This window comes from Scomber scombrus, chromosome 2 (genome assembly GCF_963691925.1).
Source record: "Scomber scombrus chromosome 2, fScoSco1.1, whole genome shotgun sequence".
NCBI lineage: Eukaryota > Metazoa > Chordata > Actinopteri > Scombriformes > Scombridae > Scomber > Scomber scombrus.
This window is the reverse complement of record NC_084971.1, coordinates 29,818,490-29,835,199: the sequence shown is the minus strand read 5'-3', so window position 1 is coordinate 29,835,199 and position 16,710 is coordinate 29,818,490. Positions and strand designations below refer to the sequence as shown.

Sequence of the window (16,710 nt, the reverse complement as noted above, 5' to 3'; positions counted from 1 at the left end):
TCAACCAGAAAGTAATACAACATGAAACTCACCAGAAGAAAACTAAACAAAACACAAAATGCTTCAATAAGCTTACTTCGCATTGCATTGTGGTCTGACAATGTCACTACTCAATATACTTGAGACATATAAGTATTGTGTAAAGTTAGATCAGTCTGTTCAGTCATCACTTGAGATGCTGCTTCATCTGCCTCTACTGGAGCTTTCACTCTGATTCAGCAGTGAAACAGTTAATGATGAACATAAATCTGTGGCCTTATCACCTCTGATTATGTTTTACTGGACTGTGTTGAAGGGTTTTTTCTGTGATTTGATGGGCTGCTCCATGAGTTAGACAGGATGGATTGTAAAAGGTCCTTGTTTCTCTTCCCAAAGCAGACAGTGGATGTCCATCAATGCCAATGTGGCTCCTGAGGTGCTCACTCATTCACAGTAAGGTGTTGTAGAGAAAGTTATCGATTGGATTTCCTAAATGTAAATGCAAGGAGTAATAACCAGAAACTAATTCCTCTGTACATCACAAAGAAAGGTTAATATTACTCTCTTTAAGCTTTTGTTTGCTGTGTTGTATGAACTTTAGGGATCCATACCTGGCCGTCATAACTGAAAAAAAGAAAAGAATTTTGTTGTATAAGTATAATGTGGGTTGATTGTGTTTCAAAGTACAATATTTATAAAACATAACAAGCTATGTTTCTCAGTTGGTGAAGTTTCATCATACGGCTTGAAATCCTTAAGTGCATTACGGTAACCTTTTAACAAGTTTTATGGAAATCTGATTATTGGTGTGTTCAGTAATTATCAATGTAAATTCTAAAAACTCATTAGATTCAGTATGGATGCCAACTTTTATATTATTATTTACACATGCACTTTTACTGCTTTAACAAGTCAAAATGTAGCTCACACTTGAAGAAACGGCCACCTTTGCCTTATCAACTGTGACCCCAGCAACATATTTCTGTCCATGTTTCATCTCAGCACTGCACAATAATATACCTCCATCTTGTGGCGAAACTCAGTTACTACATCAACAATGTACAATGCCTGTTTAATCTAGTTGGAGCACAATAACTGCTTATAAATCAAACATCAGCGGTAAATGTTAACCTGAATGACACAAAAATTTGAATCGTAGACTATACAATAAACAAATATGTGGGGTGTGTCCTTATTTTAAAGGCACTCTCCCCACAAAAAAATCTGCTGTGAAAAAGGTCCACTGATTAGAAGATGTAAGGACAACAACAACTGTGTTATTGGCAGAAGCTGGATGTGTGTTTATTGGTTTCATCCTGTACATCTCAGGTGTGTTATAAATGTTCATCCTCTCTAATGTAATGATCATTACATTACAATATCTGGCATGAAGAGGTGCTACACTATAAAAAACTGAAAATAAAAATCATGATTGTGATGGGAATCAATGTAGTGCAGCAGTTGTTTAGTTATTTGATGTCATATTTTAACTTAGAAAACCTTCATATTTACTTTAAGGTGACATTGTTTCTCATTTTTATGTAATGTATTGGCTTATCATGCAACATACAACAGAGTTAAACTGCATCAAATTGTTATTATAAAAGGGTGATGAAGTTCACAGTGAGAAAAACAAAATAAACAAGAAGAGGAAGTTGGACACATAGTTTTATAATTATATCATACACTGCAGAACATGCAGAGTGGAACATGTTTCTGAGAGAAAAATCGTTTTTATAAAAGCTTTTTTTACAATTACAAGGTTATCTGGCTTTGCATTGAGGTCTGTAGATTCGGTCAGTAGTTTGAGCAGTCACATTGACTGCTCAATCTACTCGAGACATATAAGTATTGTGTACAGTCAGATCAGTCTAAAACATTTGTGAAGAGGAAGCTGCACACATAGTTTTATAATCATATCATACACACATGCAGAGTGGAACATGTTTCTGAGAGAAAAAATTCCATTTTACAAAAGCTTTTTTACAGTTACAGCTGCAAAACAACCAGAAAGTAATACAACATGAAGCTCACCAGAAAAAAGAACAAAAATACAAAATGCTTCAATAAGGCCTTATCACCTCTGATTATGTTTTACTGGACAAAACTGACTGAAATATTTTCATAACATCTTTATTATGTCTTAAGGACCGGGGTGAAGGATTTTTTCTGTGTATTGAAGAGAATCATGGAGTCCAACCCTTGTTTATTTGACCTTTGTGAAAGTCTGCTCAACATTTCATGGCTATAGTGAAATTACTGTATTGATGGTTTAACAAGATGGGCTGCTCTATGAGTTAGACAGGATGGATTGTAAAAGGTCCTTGTTTCTCTTCTCAAAGCAGACAGTTGATGTACATCACTGCCAACGAGGTGCTTGCTCATTCACAGTAATGTGCTGTAGAGAAGGGCCCAATCCCAAACCAGTCCCTACACACTACCACTTAACCACCAGGTGTCACTCCAAATCAAGCAATACTAACAGCTGTGGAGGGCACCACTAATGAAGGGGGAGTGTATGAATGGATAGCCAAATTATGGGATGCTGTTGCTGCTCTACAAGGACGTGGTCATCACCATGGTGACAGATAGACATCGTGCTTCACAGTTGTTATGTTATTCCATACTTCACGCAGCCTTATGAGCTGTCTTGTCTTTTCCAGGGTCCCCATGAACAGATGACATCTAACACCATGAGAATGAGATGTGAGGTAAATTTGACATATTTTAATTTACTTTTATGTTGGCTATGCTGCATACAGGCATTTGTGAGTTTGATACAAGTCAAGCGACATTAGGGACAAAGTTATATTATATTCTCCTTATTTTAGTTTTATCTTCATTCATTGTGAGATTTTGTTGTAAACGGTTGAAGGTTGAAGTGTGAGGAAAACAAATGTGCGTATATTTGATCTAAAATCCTCGACAAAGTAGAAAGACGGAACTCTTACGTTGTTTCCTCCGTTCTCCTGTTGTACATGCACTTCCTGTTAGGGTGATCGTAAGCCTGCACCGATGGAGACTCTCTATTTAATTTAATTCCACTTTACACTCTGCACTACTTTGACTGGGACAGCCCTTAATATGGCGACCCCTTCAAGAATGTGCATACGAAGGGGGAGTGGATAGGGATTAGGGGATAAGGGCCGGTTTGGGATTGGGCCAAGGTTATCAACTGAATCACCTAAGTGTCAATGCAAGGGTTAAAAATCAGAAACATATTCCTCTGTACATTATTGGAAGGTTATTATCACTCTCTTTAAGCCTTTGTTTGCTGTGTTGTTTGAACTTTAGGGATCCACCACCGGGCCATCATACCTGAAAAAAGTAAATAATGTGCTGTATAAGTATAATGTGGAGAGAAGCAGTTTTTTGCAGTTTCATCATACAGCTCACAGTCTTTAACTACATTCTGGTAACCTTGTAAGCAAGTTTCACAGAAATCTAATCAGTGGTGTGTTCAATGATTATCAAGTAAGTTCTGAGATGTCATATAGCCCAACCAGTGATAAGCTACACAACTCTTATTTCTATCAAATATAATGAGTTGTAATGAAGAGATGCTTACTCAGGGGTTGTGTTGGATCTTAAATTGACAACAGAATACGGGTCATGCTCCTGTTCTCCAGGCTGATGTGGCTGGACGGTGGAGTAGAGACGATCTGTCTGGTCCTTAGAGAAGTTAATACTGCTATAGTGAAGGTCAGCCTGCTCTGTGCCTTGAGCTGAGATGTCTTCATACACAGGACCAGGGTTTAGCTGGTGAAGAATAAATATTAATTTATAATATGTTGTATTGACATTTTTGCTGATGCTCCAAAGAAAAGCAATAGGAAAAAATTCAAAGTAGAACACAATAGTTTTGGAAGTTGTATTTAGTGAGTACGGCAGATATTTGGTATCTTTACATTCCAGTTTGAAGATAAAGTAAAAGAAAAGCATTTAAAAGCATTATGTGTAATAGTGTTATGTAATAATTTCAATTATTTTATTTACATGCTCCATGTTGTCTGATGTTTCAGGTCTAGGAGAATGTCTGGAGGACCTCTTTCTCCTGTTTAGTGAAATGAGAAATGAGAATATAAAAACAAATAGATGATATCAGGTTAGTGTGTAAATATCATGACTCTGAAACAAAGCTCAGTGTTTTTCTCACCTAATCCAGAACAAGACAGCGAGTGGCATTATAACCAGGAGAGCAGCAACAACTCCTGCAGCTGCTGCTGTTGATGTTCCTGTAATACTTTGGACAGTTAGAGTCTTTTCACCAGAGATGATGTTTTGGTGGGTTTTGACAGCACAGGAGTAGTTTCCTGCATGTTGAATGGTGACTGGGTCTAGAAGCAGGTGTTTGTTTTGGCTCTCTGGCTCCGTCAGACGTTGACTGTTCAGGTACCAAATGTAGTTTGTGTTGTCAGTCAGAGGACAGCTGGTACTGCAGGTCAGTGTGACTCTCTGGCCCTCTGTCACCACAGCAGGATGCAACTTAACCTCCAAGCCTGAAAGATGATTAGATTGGACAGTAAATGTAAAAGAGACAATCATCTCTAAAGTCCTCATACTGAACGTACAAACTAGGTTTATTACAGTCTTTAAAATAAACCCAGATGGCTTTCCCTCAATAAAAAGATTAATTTTAGTGTTTAATGTGCAGACAGGTTAAGGCATTAAAAATACAATAAAATCACCATTGTGCTTCAAACAGACAATGCTAAAACTAAAACTACTGCTTAAAATGCATGCTAAAAACAGGCAGTGTTTTGTAGAAGATGGGACATTAACCACAGACTCCTGAGTCAGAGTCACAGCCGTTGTACGTCCATCCATCCATTCTGACCTCCTCTCTAACTATGGTGGCTGAGAGAGCTCAATGCAAGTTATGAAAACCAAACAGATGCAGGCCTTCATTTCTTATCTTACATAAAGAAAGCATATTTCTTTATGTCAGAGTGTTGAGCATGTTATCTTCATTTGCTTTTTTTTTGTACACTTGGAAGTTTTTTTGCTAAAACTTTGTTTTCAGAGATACGACTTCTACAATTATTTGACATCTTTTAAGTAGTCGTCATGTTTTAATTAGACCATGGAAAGAATGGAGGCTCCTAATTTAGACAAATTTGAGAAATTCCACCATCCATGATTTATTGTGAGACATCTAAGAAATCACTGGTCTGATTTTGACAAAACAAAGATACATTTTTACACTGTATTGTTATGAGTTTCAGGTGTTGCCTGATCCTGCATACAGTGTATTGTGTGCACTTAATTAAACAACTTGTACATTATTCTGACTGTCTACTCTTTTGCAGCTGTTATCATATTAAACATGGACCAGCCTTTAATCTATTGTACAGTCATTAATGAGTAAAGTCTGCTGACTGCTGTCAGTACATGGTGAGGAAGCAGCAAAGTCTCTATTGAAAAGTACACAGACAGAAATTACCTGAGACAATTAGAGTCACTCCAAGTCGACTACTCTTCCATCTTCCATCATCTTTTATGAGATTGAATGTGTATTCTGCTGAGTCAGTCTTCTTCAGGTTGTTGATTCTCAGGATGTGCTGGTTTTTCATGTTGTCAACATACTGCATGCGGCCTGCATCCTCAGTCTGCTCGACAGCTTCCTCTTTACCACTTCTATTCATTCTATACCAAACTTTAGACCTGGGCTTCTTATTGTTAGGATACAAATATTGAGCTGAAATGTCCACTGAAGAGCCTTCCAGGGCGCAGATTCTCCTTCTGATATAATTTACACTCCAGCAGTTCCAGTCAACAGTACCTGAAATATAAATTAAATACATAAAGTAGGGTCTCCTAAATAACTGCTAAAGTAGCATTGTCTAATACTTAAATAAATCTGTAACAGAAGTTCAGGAAGATTCTTCATCAGGAAATATCACACAATGTGAAACAGCTGTTTAAATACTTTATACTCTAGGCAAAAAAAGTTAATCATTGTTTGGATTTATACTGAAAGCTGAATTCATTTTTACTTCATGGAAAAATCTCTAAAAAATTTAAATTTAAATCATTGTTAAGTATTTTTAAAAATTAATTTGTAATTATTGATACTATTTATACAGACTGTGATTTACAGCTTCACAGTCATATCAACCCAAACACCAATCAGCAGTTAATGTCACCTTTAATAAGGAACACTGGTTACCAGCTGATCATCTCCATCACTGACTAAATCATAATTCAGATAATAGATCATTAACACTCCCAAGTACAGCCTAAAAATGAAAATTAGGTTGAATCAAAACCTCTGACAGTATAAAGAAAAACTAAAACATTACACACTTTCAAGACCGATGTTTATAACTTAATACAAAAGGAAAAATTTGTATTTTTATAATGAATTTCTGTTATTTTGGTGTTTGATGTTTAGACATTATTAAAGTCATCATATTTTATATTGCCCATTAATCATGTAAACTGTCATGTTTGTGTAAGTTATAACAGACTGTAAGTTGGTTTATACTCACAGACTTCAGCAGAGTGCAGATCCTCGTGATCTTTGACAGCACAGGAGAAGATATCAGGAGAGTAGCGGGAAACTGAAAGCTGCTGTTTCTTCTCAACTTTCATTACGTTTATGTTCTTGTACCACCTGTAGGCAGTTTTTTTGTCAGCCAGTGGACAGCTGGTGTTACAGGTCAGTGTAGCGTAGTCCCCATATGCAGGAGTACTTTGAAGGCTTACTTCTGTTAGGAGAATACAAATAAAATTAAACACATTATAAACAGTTATAAATGCTATGTTGAATTAAATAAAAATAACATATATATTACAACGTTATGTAAGTGTTGTTAGTTCAGAAAATCAGATTATATAAAACTTCATTAGGCATGAATGCAACATAATAATAATAATAATAATAATAATAATAATAATAATAATAATAATAATAATAATAATAATAATAATAATAATAATAATAATAATGAGAAAACAAAGAAAACAAAGATCAGACATGAAAATATTGATATGAAAATAAATGATTGGTCAATTACGGTAATTTGTGTAAATGTTTGTGGACATTTATAGAAAGTTAACCTCTGGGATATGTGATGGAGCAGGACTCATCCACTGATGTCTGCTTTTCAGAGCACATTCTTCCTTTAGCGTAGGTCACAGTAAAGCAGGTCGATGTGACAGAATCTGAACAAAAACAAATAGTATTTAATAATTTAACTGGTGAACACTTATAGTATTTAATATACTTTATAATTTAAATGTAAAGCTTGAATAGTAAAAAAAGTTGTTTTTGATAGTGTTTAATTAGAGGTTTTATAACATGATGAGGAGCCAAATGTTGTCACTCACCCACTGAGACTTCAGGAGCTCTGAGATGCTCGTAGCCTTTGACAGCACAGGAGTATCTGACTGCTTCCTCACTGCTGACCAGCTGTTGGTACCAGGGAGACCAGTCCTGATAGAGAAACTCTCTGTTCTTGTACCAGATGTAGGCTGCAGGGTTTTCAGTCAGAGGACAGCTGGTGTTGCAAATCAGTGATACTGTCTGTCCCTCTGTGGCAGGAATCACCTTCACCTGCAGGTCTGAGATGATGGTGAATAACGTGAGAGTTCATATACTGATTTCATTCTTAAAGTAACACATTAGTGACAAACACTGTACCTGTAACATGGAGGAGGAAACTTTGTTTGCAGTCTTGTGGTTTTTTTGCGCTCTCTTTACAGCAGTAAAACTTTTTATCACTCTCTGTCAGATCTTTGATTGTTAGAGTTGGATGAGTCTCTTCAGACATGTTGTACTTTACATGATTTCCATCTGCAGAGAGCTCTTTGAGAACATAATTGTAGCCATTCCAGTGTCTAGTGAACCATTTCATGCTTGAAGTGTGATGTTGAGCTGAGCAGGGCAGATCCACTGATGAACCTTTTAAGGCACAGATGCTGTTTGCTCGTCCCTGAACCCCTTTAACAGAAACAAACATCTGGATTGATTCAATATAATTAAAATATAATTTAATATTCTTCAAATACTAATCACTGAATATTTGAAAAATTACATATTGTTAATGAAGGACATTTGTTGCTGCAGGTTTCCTCAAGTTATTCATAATTTAACTCCTATAATCAAGTCAAACATTATTTTTAACAGATTACAGTTAATAATCTCATATTGTATACATAATGTTTACAGTCATCATTTAAGAAGAGAATAAACAATAATTCATACCTGAGATGCACAGAATGAAACCCATAAACACACAGCCAGCTTCTGCCAACAACATGGCTGCTGTAGTCTCTCCGCTTCAAAACAGAAAGTTGATTATTTATTTTTACCACACCTGCTGTGATTATGAAAGCTCAGAAAATATTAACAATATAAATAAATGGTCAAAATCACCTGCAGTCGTCTTACAGAGTAAAGGCTTAAGACGACAGAATAGACTGTTGGTCACTGTGAGAGTGGTGGCAGATACACATCATGCAGCTCTGTCAAATTCACTTCCTTCCTCTTTTTAACCCAATGAAACTTCAAATAAAGAATCTATCAATAGTTATTCATGTCACAGTTTAACAGGAAACCTTTGACTTCAACTTGAGGGTGTCATCACGTTGCTTAGTCTGTATTTCATCACAATTATTATTGCTATTTTCAGTTTTAATCCTGTATTGGCTCTTCATGCCAGACATCATAGTGTTCAACTACTTTATATTATTATTGTAAAGTTGTGAAAGTTGATTAACTGAGAACAGAGAAATATAAAGCTGTCTGTGGATGTTTTCTTGGTGGAAAATGCAGAAGTTTATGATTACTTAATACACTGCAGAGCATTCAGAGTGAAACTAAGACATGCTGCATTTAGCTCTGATATGAACCTCCTTCCTCTTTATAATAATCAGTTAAATGAAACCACAGATAAACAATCGATGTTATGCTGCAGTTATTGAGTCATATTTTAACATAGAAACATTTTTTTTTTTAAACATATGAGGTTTTTTTTTTTTTTTTACCGTGCCTATAGTTGAACCTGAGTGCTGTTCCATGCTATAGGCCATTACAAGATATATAAGATGTATATTGGTTCATTTGTTTATTTGTAAATTTGTAAAATAAAAGTCAGAGAAAAATAGTAAAATAAAAATAAAACACATGTAGGTGAGGTAGACACCCAATATAGGCTTATCTTAAAACCTCACCTATAAGAGATAAAACACAATAACAATGCAAAGTAAAAAAAATAAAAATAAAAAAAACATAAATATCATTAACTTAACCTGATAAATATTACATGCAAACACTGCAAAATAAAATAAAGCAAAACAGCAAAAAATGATAAATTAAAAAGATAAATGGTAATCTTGACTCACACTCCAGCCCAGCAGGTGGTGGTAAATCATATTTGAGCTGGTTTTTAATCCACAGGAGAAATACTGGAGATGACAGACTTTAGAGCCAGTGGTTGATTTAATGTAATGTTACATCAGTTTCTGTTCATTTAGCGCTGCTTTCATGTGGAAAGGAGGAGCGTTTATCACCGTGCTTATCGCTGTTTGTGCTCATTATTATTTCACTTTTCTCCACGAAGACACAGGAAAAGAAGACAGGTCGGTTTGAGTCCAACTTTCTACTTTAATGCTGTTTACGAGGTGTTTTATCACAAGGTAAGATAGGACAGTTACATTTATGTTAATTAATTGTATCATTAAGAAAAACCCTGCTCCCGTGGCCAAGCTGTTATACTGAACTCCATTAAAAAAGTACATGTTTATACCAGAAATACTTTTTAAATATAAAACTTGAAGCTACAGAGTCACTCAAACCTTTCTGTGAATCAGCTGCATCCACAGGTTCAATCGGCATGTAGTTGTTTGTATTTCTGCACAACTTTGACTTAAAAAAAAAGAAAAAAGGAGTAATAAATATTAGTGAAAATCAAGCATTAGACTACTTTCGGTTTCGTTTTGCACAGATTAAACTGAGCTGAGATGATGCAATTTTAATTTAATTTTTTTCATCTTTAAACAAACATATATCAACATGCAGCGTTAACATGAAATTCATTTAACTTTAAACCAATCTTATGATCTTGACTCAGTGGTTCCTCTTTCTATCCAGGCATTTATTTCACTACCTCTTTTTTTTTTTTTTACCCAAAAATTTAAAAAATGTGTATAAACTTTGAGACTTTGTGTCTAAAAATGTTTAAAAAAAATAATGCGATCATCCTGAATGTTATTTACAAGAATTAATAGATAAAACAAACACATGTTGGATTTAGTTGATCGTAGATTAACAAAAATAAATCATTTGTCATTCATTGAAAGTGAAGAAAATAGTGAACCTTCATGTTTTAGAGTACAGTATAAGAAAATATTTTATTTTTGCATTTTATTCTCACCATAAACCTCAGCCGCTAACATCAAGTGGGTGATTTTTTTGGTAAAATATATATTCAGTGGCCTCTTCATTAGGTACACATGTGTAATCTAACTCAATCCAATACATCAGCTCTGCTTTAAATTCTACATTTATGAAGTTTATACATTTTCAATTTTTGTTGACATTGTCAGAAAGGTGATTATTGTGCTTTATGTTTATTATTGATGTCAGGTGTTTACACAGAGACCAAAGGAAGTATTATCTCCCTTTTTTGCAGATGAACTACAGCTATTTTTGAAAAATAAAAAATTAATATTCACTAAAGTGTACATTTAAATGCATATGTTAACACTACAACATAGTTTCATATCAAATACGACAAAATCTAGACCAGAAAGTCTTTCAAAGTCTTCTCAGTGGATCTTAATGAAAAAAAAAAAAAAAATTTGTCTCTTCCACATCCTCCATCCTGCCCTCGTCCCTCCTGTCTCTGCAGAATGTCCTCCAGCCTTCACCGTCACGTCATCTGGGAGTCAGAGGGGCTGGTGGCTTACCTTCATCCCCGGCCCTGGACTCCAGGCTCTGTTATCCTGGAGCGCAGCACTCCTGGCAGGCTGGGAGGCAGCATCTTCCACCTGGAGGAGCCCGAATACTTATCCTGGCTGTTAGGGGCGAGAACCGTCTCAGAGCTGCTGTGCGACAGGCTCGGGGTTCGCAGGTGTGCTCTGGTGTCCAGACCTCACCGAGACAGACCCGCCCAGGTGAGGATTTCTATGACTGGTAGACTGGTTTACTGATATCGATATTGCAGCAATATTGTAGGGATAACTATCTGTGCTTTCACAAAATATTCACACACTGAGATTTTTGATCAATAATCTTCAGTAATGTGGATATAATGAGTAAGTGGATGGAGGCAGATAATAGAACAGCTTTTACAGTCTGTTAAATTAATAAAGTTATATCAATTGAATTTACTGTAATGCAGCCTTTAAAAGCAGAAAAAGACACTTCCGCCATATCACAATATTCCAATATCATTTTTTCCATTATTCCAATATCATCTCATATCATTATATTGATAAAATATTGATTTATTACCCAGCCCTACTGTGCATAAATTTACTTTAATCTTGGTGATCACAGATCCGAGTCCTCCCACTGCACGGCCTGGATGCAGAGTGGCGCCCTCACCTGGCAGGAGACGAGGAGCACAACGCCCACGACCCGGGATACTGCACCTCAAGGACTGCTCCCCGATGGAGTGACTCCCGCCTGACTGATATCCAGAACAAGATTCGTGCCAAGCTACCGGCCCCCGATGCCCCGCACAATCTGACGTTCCTCGGGGATGATCCGGCTCACCCCGGTCTGTTCTCGCGCATCGTTCGTGGGGAGGAGCAGCAGTGGCGGGTGTGGGACGACGAGGGTCACGTGGCCTTTCTCACTCCTTTCCCAAATTCCCCTGGATTTACCGTGCTGGTACCACGCCGACCTTTGACCTCAGATATATTCAGACTAGAAAAGGATGATTATGAGCGGCTGGTGCTGGCGACCCGGAAGGTGTCGAGGCTTCTCGAGGAGGCGTTTAACGCCTGGGGGGTGGGGCTTATTTTTGAGGGTTTTGAGATTGACTACGCTCACGCCAAGTTGATACCGCTGCTCTCACCCTCATCTTCAGGGGAAGGAGACAATAAAACTAAACCACCACCCCAGTTCTACCCCACCTATCCTGGATATGTGAGCTCAGAAGACGGTTTTGAAGCCAGCCCGGAAAGTCTGAAGGAGATACACGCCAAAATGACTGCTTAAAGCTGTTACTGATTGAGTTTGATTCTTACTCGTGTGTTAAATTCTCAGTCTCAGCATGACCACTAACAGTTTGAATCCCTCTCAGACTTTAATGATTAATAACAGCTGTGAGAAATAACAAACACCTGGAAAATGTCCTGATGCAAATGCGAAGAGTCATCGTTCAGTGGGAGCACTTTAAAAAAAAAAAAATGTATTGCACATTAAAAAAAAAATACATGCAGCATTTTTTAGATTAGGGTTACACACTGGGTTTTATCAGCTCCTCCTGCAAATTTCTCTTTTGATAATCTGATGATTCCAATATTTTTTGCTTTCTTGTTGAAAACAAATGTTATATGATTTTTCCAAATGAGGTTTTCATCACTTAATACAATGTTGATTGGGTAGAAATTGGCATTTTTGTTGCCAATATTGTGTATTATAATTATTTTTCTTTATTAATATGCTGCAGGTGATTCAAAGATTAACACAATGTTAACAAAACTCACACAAAATGTCCCATTAATTTTCATTCCTCTAAGATTGTTGACTATACTTTTTTTTTTCAATACAGAATCATTTTTGTAAACCTGTCTTATCGTTGGTTAATCATCACAGGACAAAGATGTGATTTAGTACCAGCTCTAGTATGTAACCTGGTGAGTAAAGTGATGCCAAGTGCCTTGTTTCCACTACGGTCGGAGATCTGATTAAGAAATCAGTTAATGACTCGTACTTTATATACCAGCTTTAATTTGCCTTTATCAGTTTAGAAGGAGACAGAATAAAATACAAGTTGAAACTGAAATTAACTGGTGATGTGTTATTTAAAGCTGATTTTTTTATTAGGAAAAAGATTGTTTATTCTAAAATAAGCATGTTCTCTAGCTCAGAATACAAGATAACATCAATATAATCAATTGTCAAGATCATCACAAATAAATGATTGTGTACACATTATACATTTTCCTTTAAATTTGATATAAATGCAAAATAAATCTGTAAAATTCAGTTTTAATAATTAATATGAAATGCAAATCCTTTCACACATATACTATAAAAAATGACAATTTATAAACTTTTGATCAAAATAAACTTATTTCATTCCTCACATGGTATTTACATTTCAGATGTTGAGATTTAAAATGTTAGATTTGTTCTGAGGAAAGAAATTGTCTTTTAGAGATATTTTTTAAAGACAGATTCAACCTCAGACATCAGTTAAAATTGATGTTTTTTAATATAACTGGTTTCTGTCTATTGTCATTTATCGTTTGGAGAGTTTAAATTACATTTATACAGTCATAACTCTTTGTATTGGTGTTTGTTAATAATTAATTAGTTGGTTTCATTTTGTTTGGTAACCACTTACATAATCTATGTGCTCACTCATTACACTACTGCTAATTGGTCCCACAGTGTGTTTTTGATTAGGAGGGTTAATTAATGACTGGTTAAGTGCTTCAGCGGTTATGTGTAAACCAGGCATCGCTCCAGGCCGTCATTAGAGTGGACGAAAAGTTTTACTTCTGCCTCAACGACTTATGTTGTTGTCAATGATTTTCTGTTTCCCACAACGCCTCCAAGAAGCTTCCACAAACCTGCTGGATTTCAGCCGCTGGTTACAGGTGTTAGAAAAGATGGAGAAAGAAACAGCGGTGAGGTGAGAGCAGGAGAGAGAATTTCCAGGACAAGAAAAGTGCGAGTTGTTCCCTGACTCAACTTGTCTCGAAAGCTTCAATTCTGATGTACCGAAGCTACTTTTGGAGATGAATTTTTTTTAATTTTTCAGCCTTTTCTTTCAATTTCTGACATAAAAATGTGAAATAGTGAGTTGAGAAAGAAGCTCTTATACCTTTGATTTTGATTGACGGCACTAAAACCTGATCTTTACAGATTCTGTTAAGGTAGTTTCACTGAATTCTCTTGATTTAATGTCAGATTTTGTCCATCAACAGGATGTGGTACATGCAAGTTTCTCTTCCATCCAAGATGTTTATTTATGATCGGAGCTCCCCTCGCCATCACACCTTGACATCTTCTGCCTTAGCAAAGCTCCGTCCGCAGCACTTGCTGTCTACGCGCTCCATCTTGGTGATGTAGAGGAGAGGCTCGATGCTGCAGCTCAGATCCATGATGGAGAATACGCTTATGCTGATCTGGCAGCGGAACTGCACAAACGTGTAGTAGGGCACGAAGGGCATGAGCGCCACAGGGGGCAGGTAGTTCGCCACGATGATGGCCAGGATGATCAGCACCATCTTGAAGGCCTTCTTCTTCACCGGGTGCATCTCCTCTTTTCCCACCACGGAGCGACGGAGCACCCAGATGATGGACATGTTGCAGAAGACCATGACTGCGAAGGCAAAGAGGATGACGCCACTGAAGACTTCGTTGACGCTCATGACTCCCAGGATGCTCTTGGTGAGGCCGTAAGCCAGGATGAGCCCCCAGACCACCACAGAGATGCCGAAGCGGATCTTGTTGTCTCGGATACCGGTGAACAGTATGGGGTGAACCACGGCTACGTACCGGTCGAGGCAGATGCACACCTGTAGCAGCAGGGAGAGAAGATCAGGTTAGAGTTTGCTTTAATGATTTCCGTGGTAGAAAATCTATTTGGATATCTGAAAAAAATTGAATCACATTGACTAAAAGTTTGAAAATGAACTTGACTGAAAAAGTCCTGGAGAAACCTTTTGTCCATTCAAAAACTTTCTAGTGGCTTTGATTAAACTTTCTTCAGACACTGAACCAACTGATTAATAAAGACGAACCCTCACATATATCACACAAATACATAAAATAAAGATCAGCACTCTGACCTGTTTTATATGTCTTATGTAAGAAAATCAAAATTTGAAATGAACTAAGCTTGATTGTTTTCCTCTTCAACTGAGCAACACATGGAGGTGAACTCCCTCACCCTGGCAGCGTTAATGCCACTATGTTTGAACGCAGCAGGAGGAAGCTGTTATAATGCCTTCATGGGATTTCAATGAGTCTAAAATATGATAAGGACAACTACTAACAATTATATTCATCATCGATTAAGCTGCTGATTATTTTCTCAATTTGACTACTCGCTAAAGTGACACATTTAAACTGTTCACTAACCAGCAGTACATTTAAAAAACTGATACCAGCAAACTTTTGGCACTTTTGTTTGAAAAGAGGCTGAGATAATTGAATATCACAATAGTTGCAGTTTATCTAATGTATTGTACATAAGCTGACAGAAGTATGAGCATTATTACACCCAAAGTAGAGCTACAAAAGTTGAACTTCATCTCTGACCGCTCTGCATTCACATTCAAACGTCAAAAGTCTGTTTGTCATTTCCACTCAATCAAAGGTTCAAAGAAGTCCTCAACATCAAAAACACTGTGGCAAAGACTTTGTTCTTTCTTTATGGAGGCAGAGAGCTATCACTGTATCACTTTAATCAGTTTATTATGAATAAAAGTCACATTGTTTCTTACTCTGGTGTTAAATATAAAATACAAAAACTCACCAAGAAGAGTGGTGCTACATCTTTGAGGCCATATGCGAACCTTTGGAAGTACCAGATGCGACTGTCGTCCAGCAGCAACCGGTTGACCATCTCTATGGGCGTCATCAGGCAGAAGTAGGCATCCAGGATGGCCAGACTGAAGATGAAGATGTCCGACGTAGCCGCGTCGCTCTTCTTGCTGGCGATCTGCCAGATGACCAGGACGTTACAGGGCGTCCCCACCGCCAGGTTGAACACTTTGACCCCAAAGTAGAAAATGAAGCCATAAGGGGCCACGGCGCACACTGGGAACTGGTACCATGGTGGTCGTCCACTGGGGTCACTGGTAGAGTTCATGTAGAGGTTGGTGGATGGACTCAGAGTGGTGTTGAACATTTTGGGGAAGGAGTGTCGATACTGGATGAAGAAAGGAGGCATGAAAGGTTAATTTTGATTATTCACAATTCATTTTTGCTCATTTCGATCACCTAAAAAATGCTTGTCACCAGCCAAAGGGTTGTTACGTGTAAAAATCTATACCAAACTAAGTCCATCATAGCAATGTGTATGCTTTTATTCCTGATCTAAAAATAATTTCTCAAGTTTAAAGCCCAAACTATATATATATAATTTAATTATACATAAAAGCTCCATAGAAAACACAGTGGAACCAGACATCACATCAACCCATCTTACCTTAACAGAGCGTCCTGTGGTCCTCGGCTGTCTCCACTAACTGCAGAAACCCAAACTTTCATGCATGTAGCAGCAGATCATTTTGTCCAGGGGCATCTTAAATACCCCCCAACGCCCCCTTCCCCACCCCTACTCCTCCACGGGGACTAATGCAATTTTAGGATTGGGCCAGTTTGTGGGACGATGGCAATTAAAGCTCAACGTAGTATCATCGATGCAAAATAGACCTGCAGAGAGGTCTTCAGCAATTGGACAGTTTGGATACGTGTAAAGGGGGCGTGTTAAGTTTGAGATGGACGTGGTTGGCAATGTGAGCGTGTTTTAGATGTAGAGTTAGAGATATGTACAGATGTATAGCTGTCTGAAGAAAATAGTGTTGCATAAATGT

At 37.2% G+C, this 16,710-nt stretch overlaps 3 protein-coding genes across 4 annotated transcripts; 1 reads left to right on the top strand and 2 right to left on the bottom strand.

Moving 5' to 3' along the window:
* Nucleotides 1–4,003: 4,003 nt before the first annotated feature.
* On the bottom strand, nucleotides 4,004–7,754 carry LOC133986660 (B-cell receptor CD22-like). Its single transcript, XM_062426332.1, has 5 exons — nucleotides 7,685–7,754; nucleotides 7,312–7,545; nucleotides 6,471–6,689; nucleotides 4,171–4,478; nucleotides 4,004–4,033 (listed from the first exon to the last, which is right to left on the bottom strand). The coding sequence occupies exons 1-5, from the start codon at nucleotides 7,752–7,754 to the stop codon at nucleotides 4,004–4,006; spliced, it is 861 nt and encodes a 286-aa protein (XP_062282316.1).
* A 1,686-nt stretch (nucleotides 7,755–9,440) lies between these two features.
* LOC133996613 (uncharacterized) lies at nucleotides 9,441–13,078 on the top strand. Of its 2 annotated transcripts, none has more exons than XM_062436235.1 (3): nucleotides 9,441–9,621; nucleotides 10,836–11,100; nucleotides 11,486–13,078. In XM_062436235.1, exons 1-3 carry the CDS (start codon nucleotides 9,593–9,595, stop codon nucleotides 12,149–12,151), a joined length of 960 nt encoding a protein of 319 aa, XP_062292219.1. In that variant the 5' UTR covers nucleotides 9,441–9,592; the 3' UTR covers nucleotides 12,152–13,078. The 2 variants fall into 2 exon arrangements, with proteins under 2 accessions (XP_062292219.1, XP_062292212.1); XM_062436228.1 differs by having other exon boundaries at nucleotides 9,445–9,564.
* Nucleotides 13,079–14,157: 1,079 nt separating this feature from the next.
* On the bottom strand, nucleotides 14,158–16,022 carry LOC133986644 (G-protein coupled receptor 4-like). The gene is made up of 2 exons (XM_062426331.1): nucleotides 15,648–16,022; nucleotides 14,158–14,685 (listed from the first exon to the last, which is right to left on the bottom strand). Exons 1-2 carry the CDS (start codon nucleotides 16,020–16,022, stop codon nucleotides 14,158–14,160), a joined length of 903 nt encoding a protein of 300 aa, XP_062282315.1.
* Between the last annotated feature and the right edge of the window lie 688 nt (nucleotides 16,023–16,710).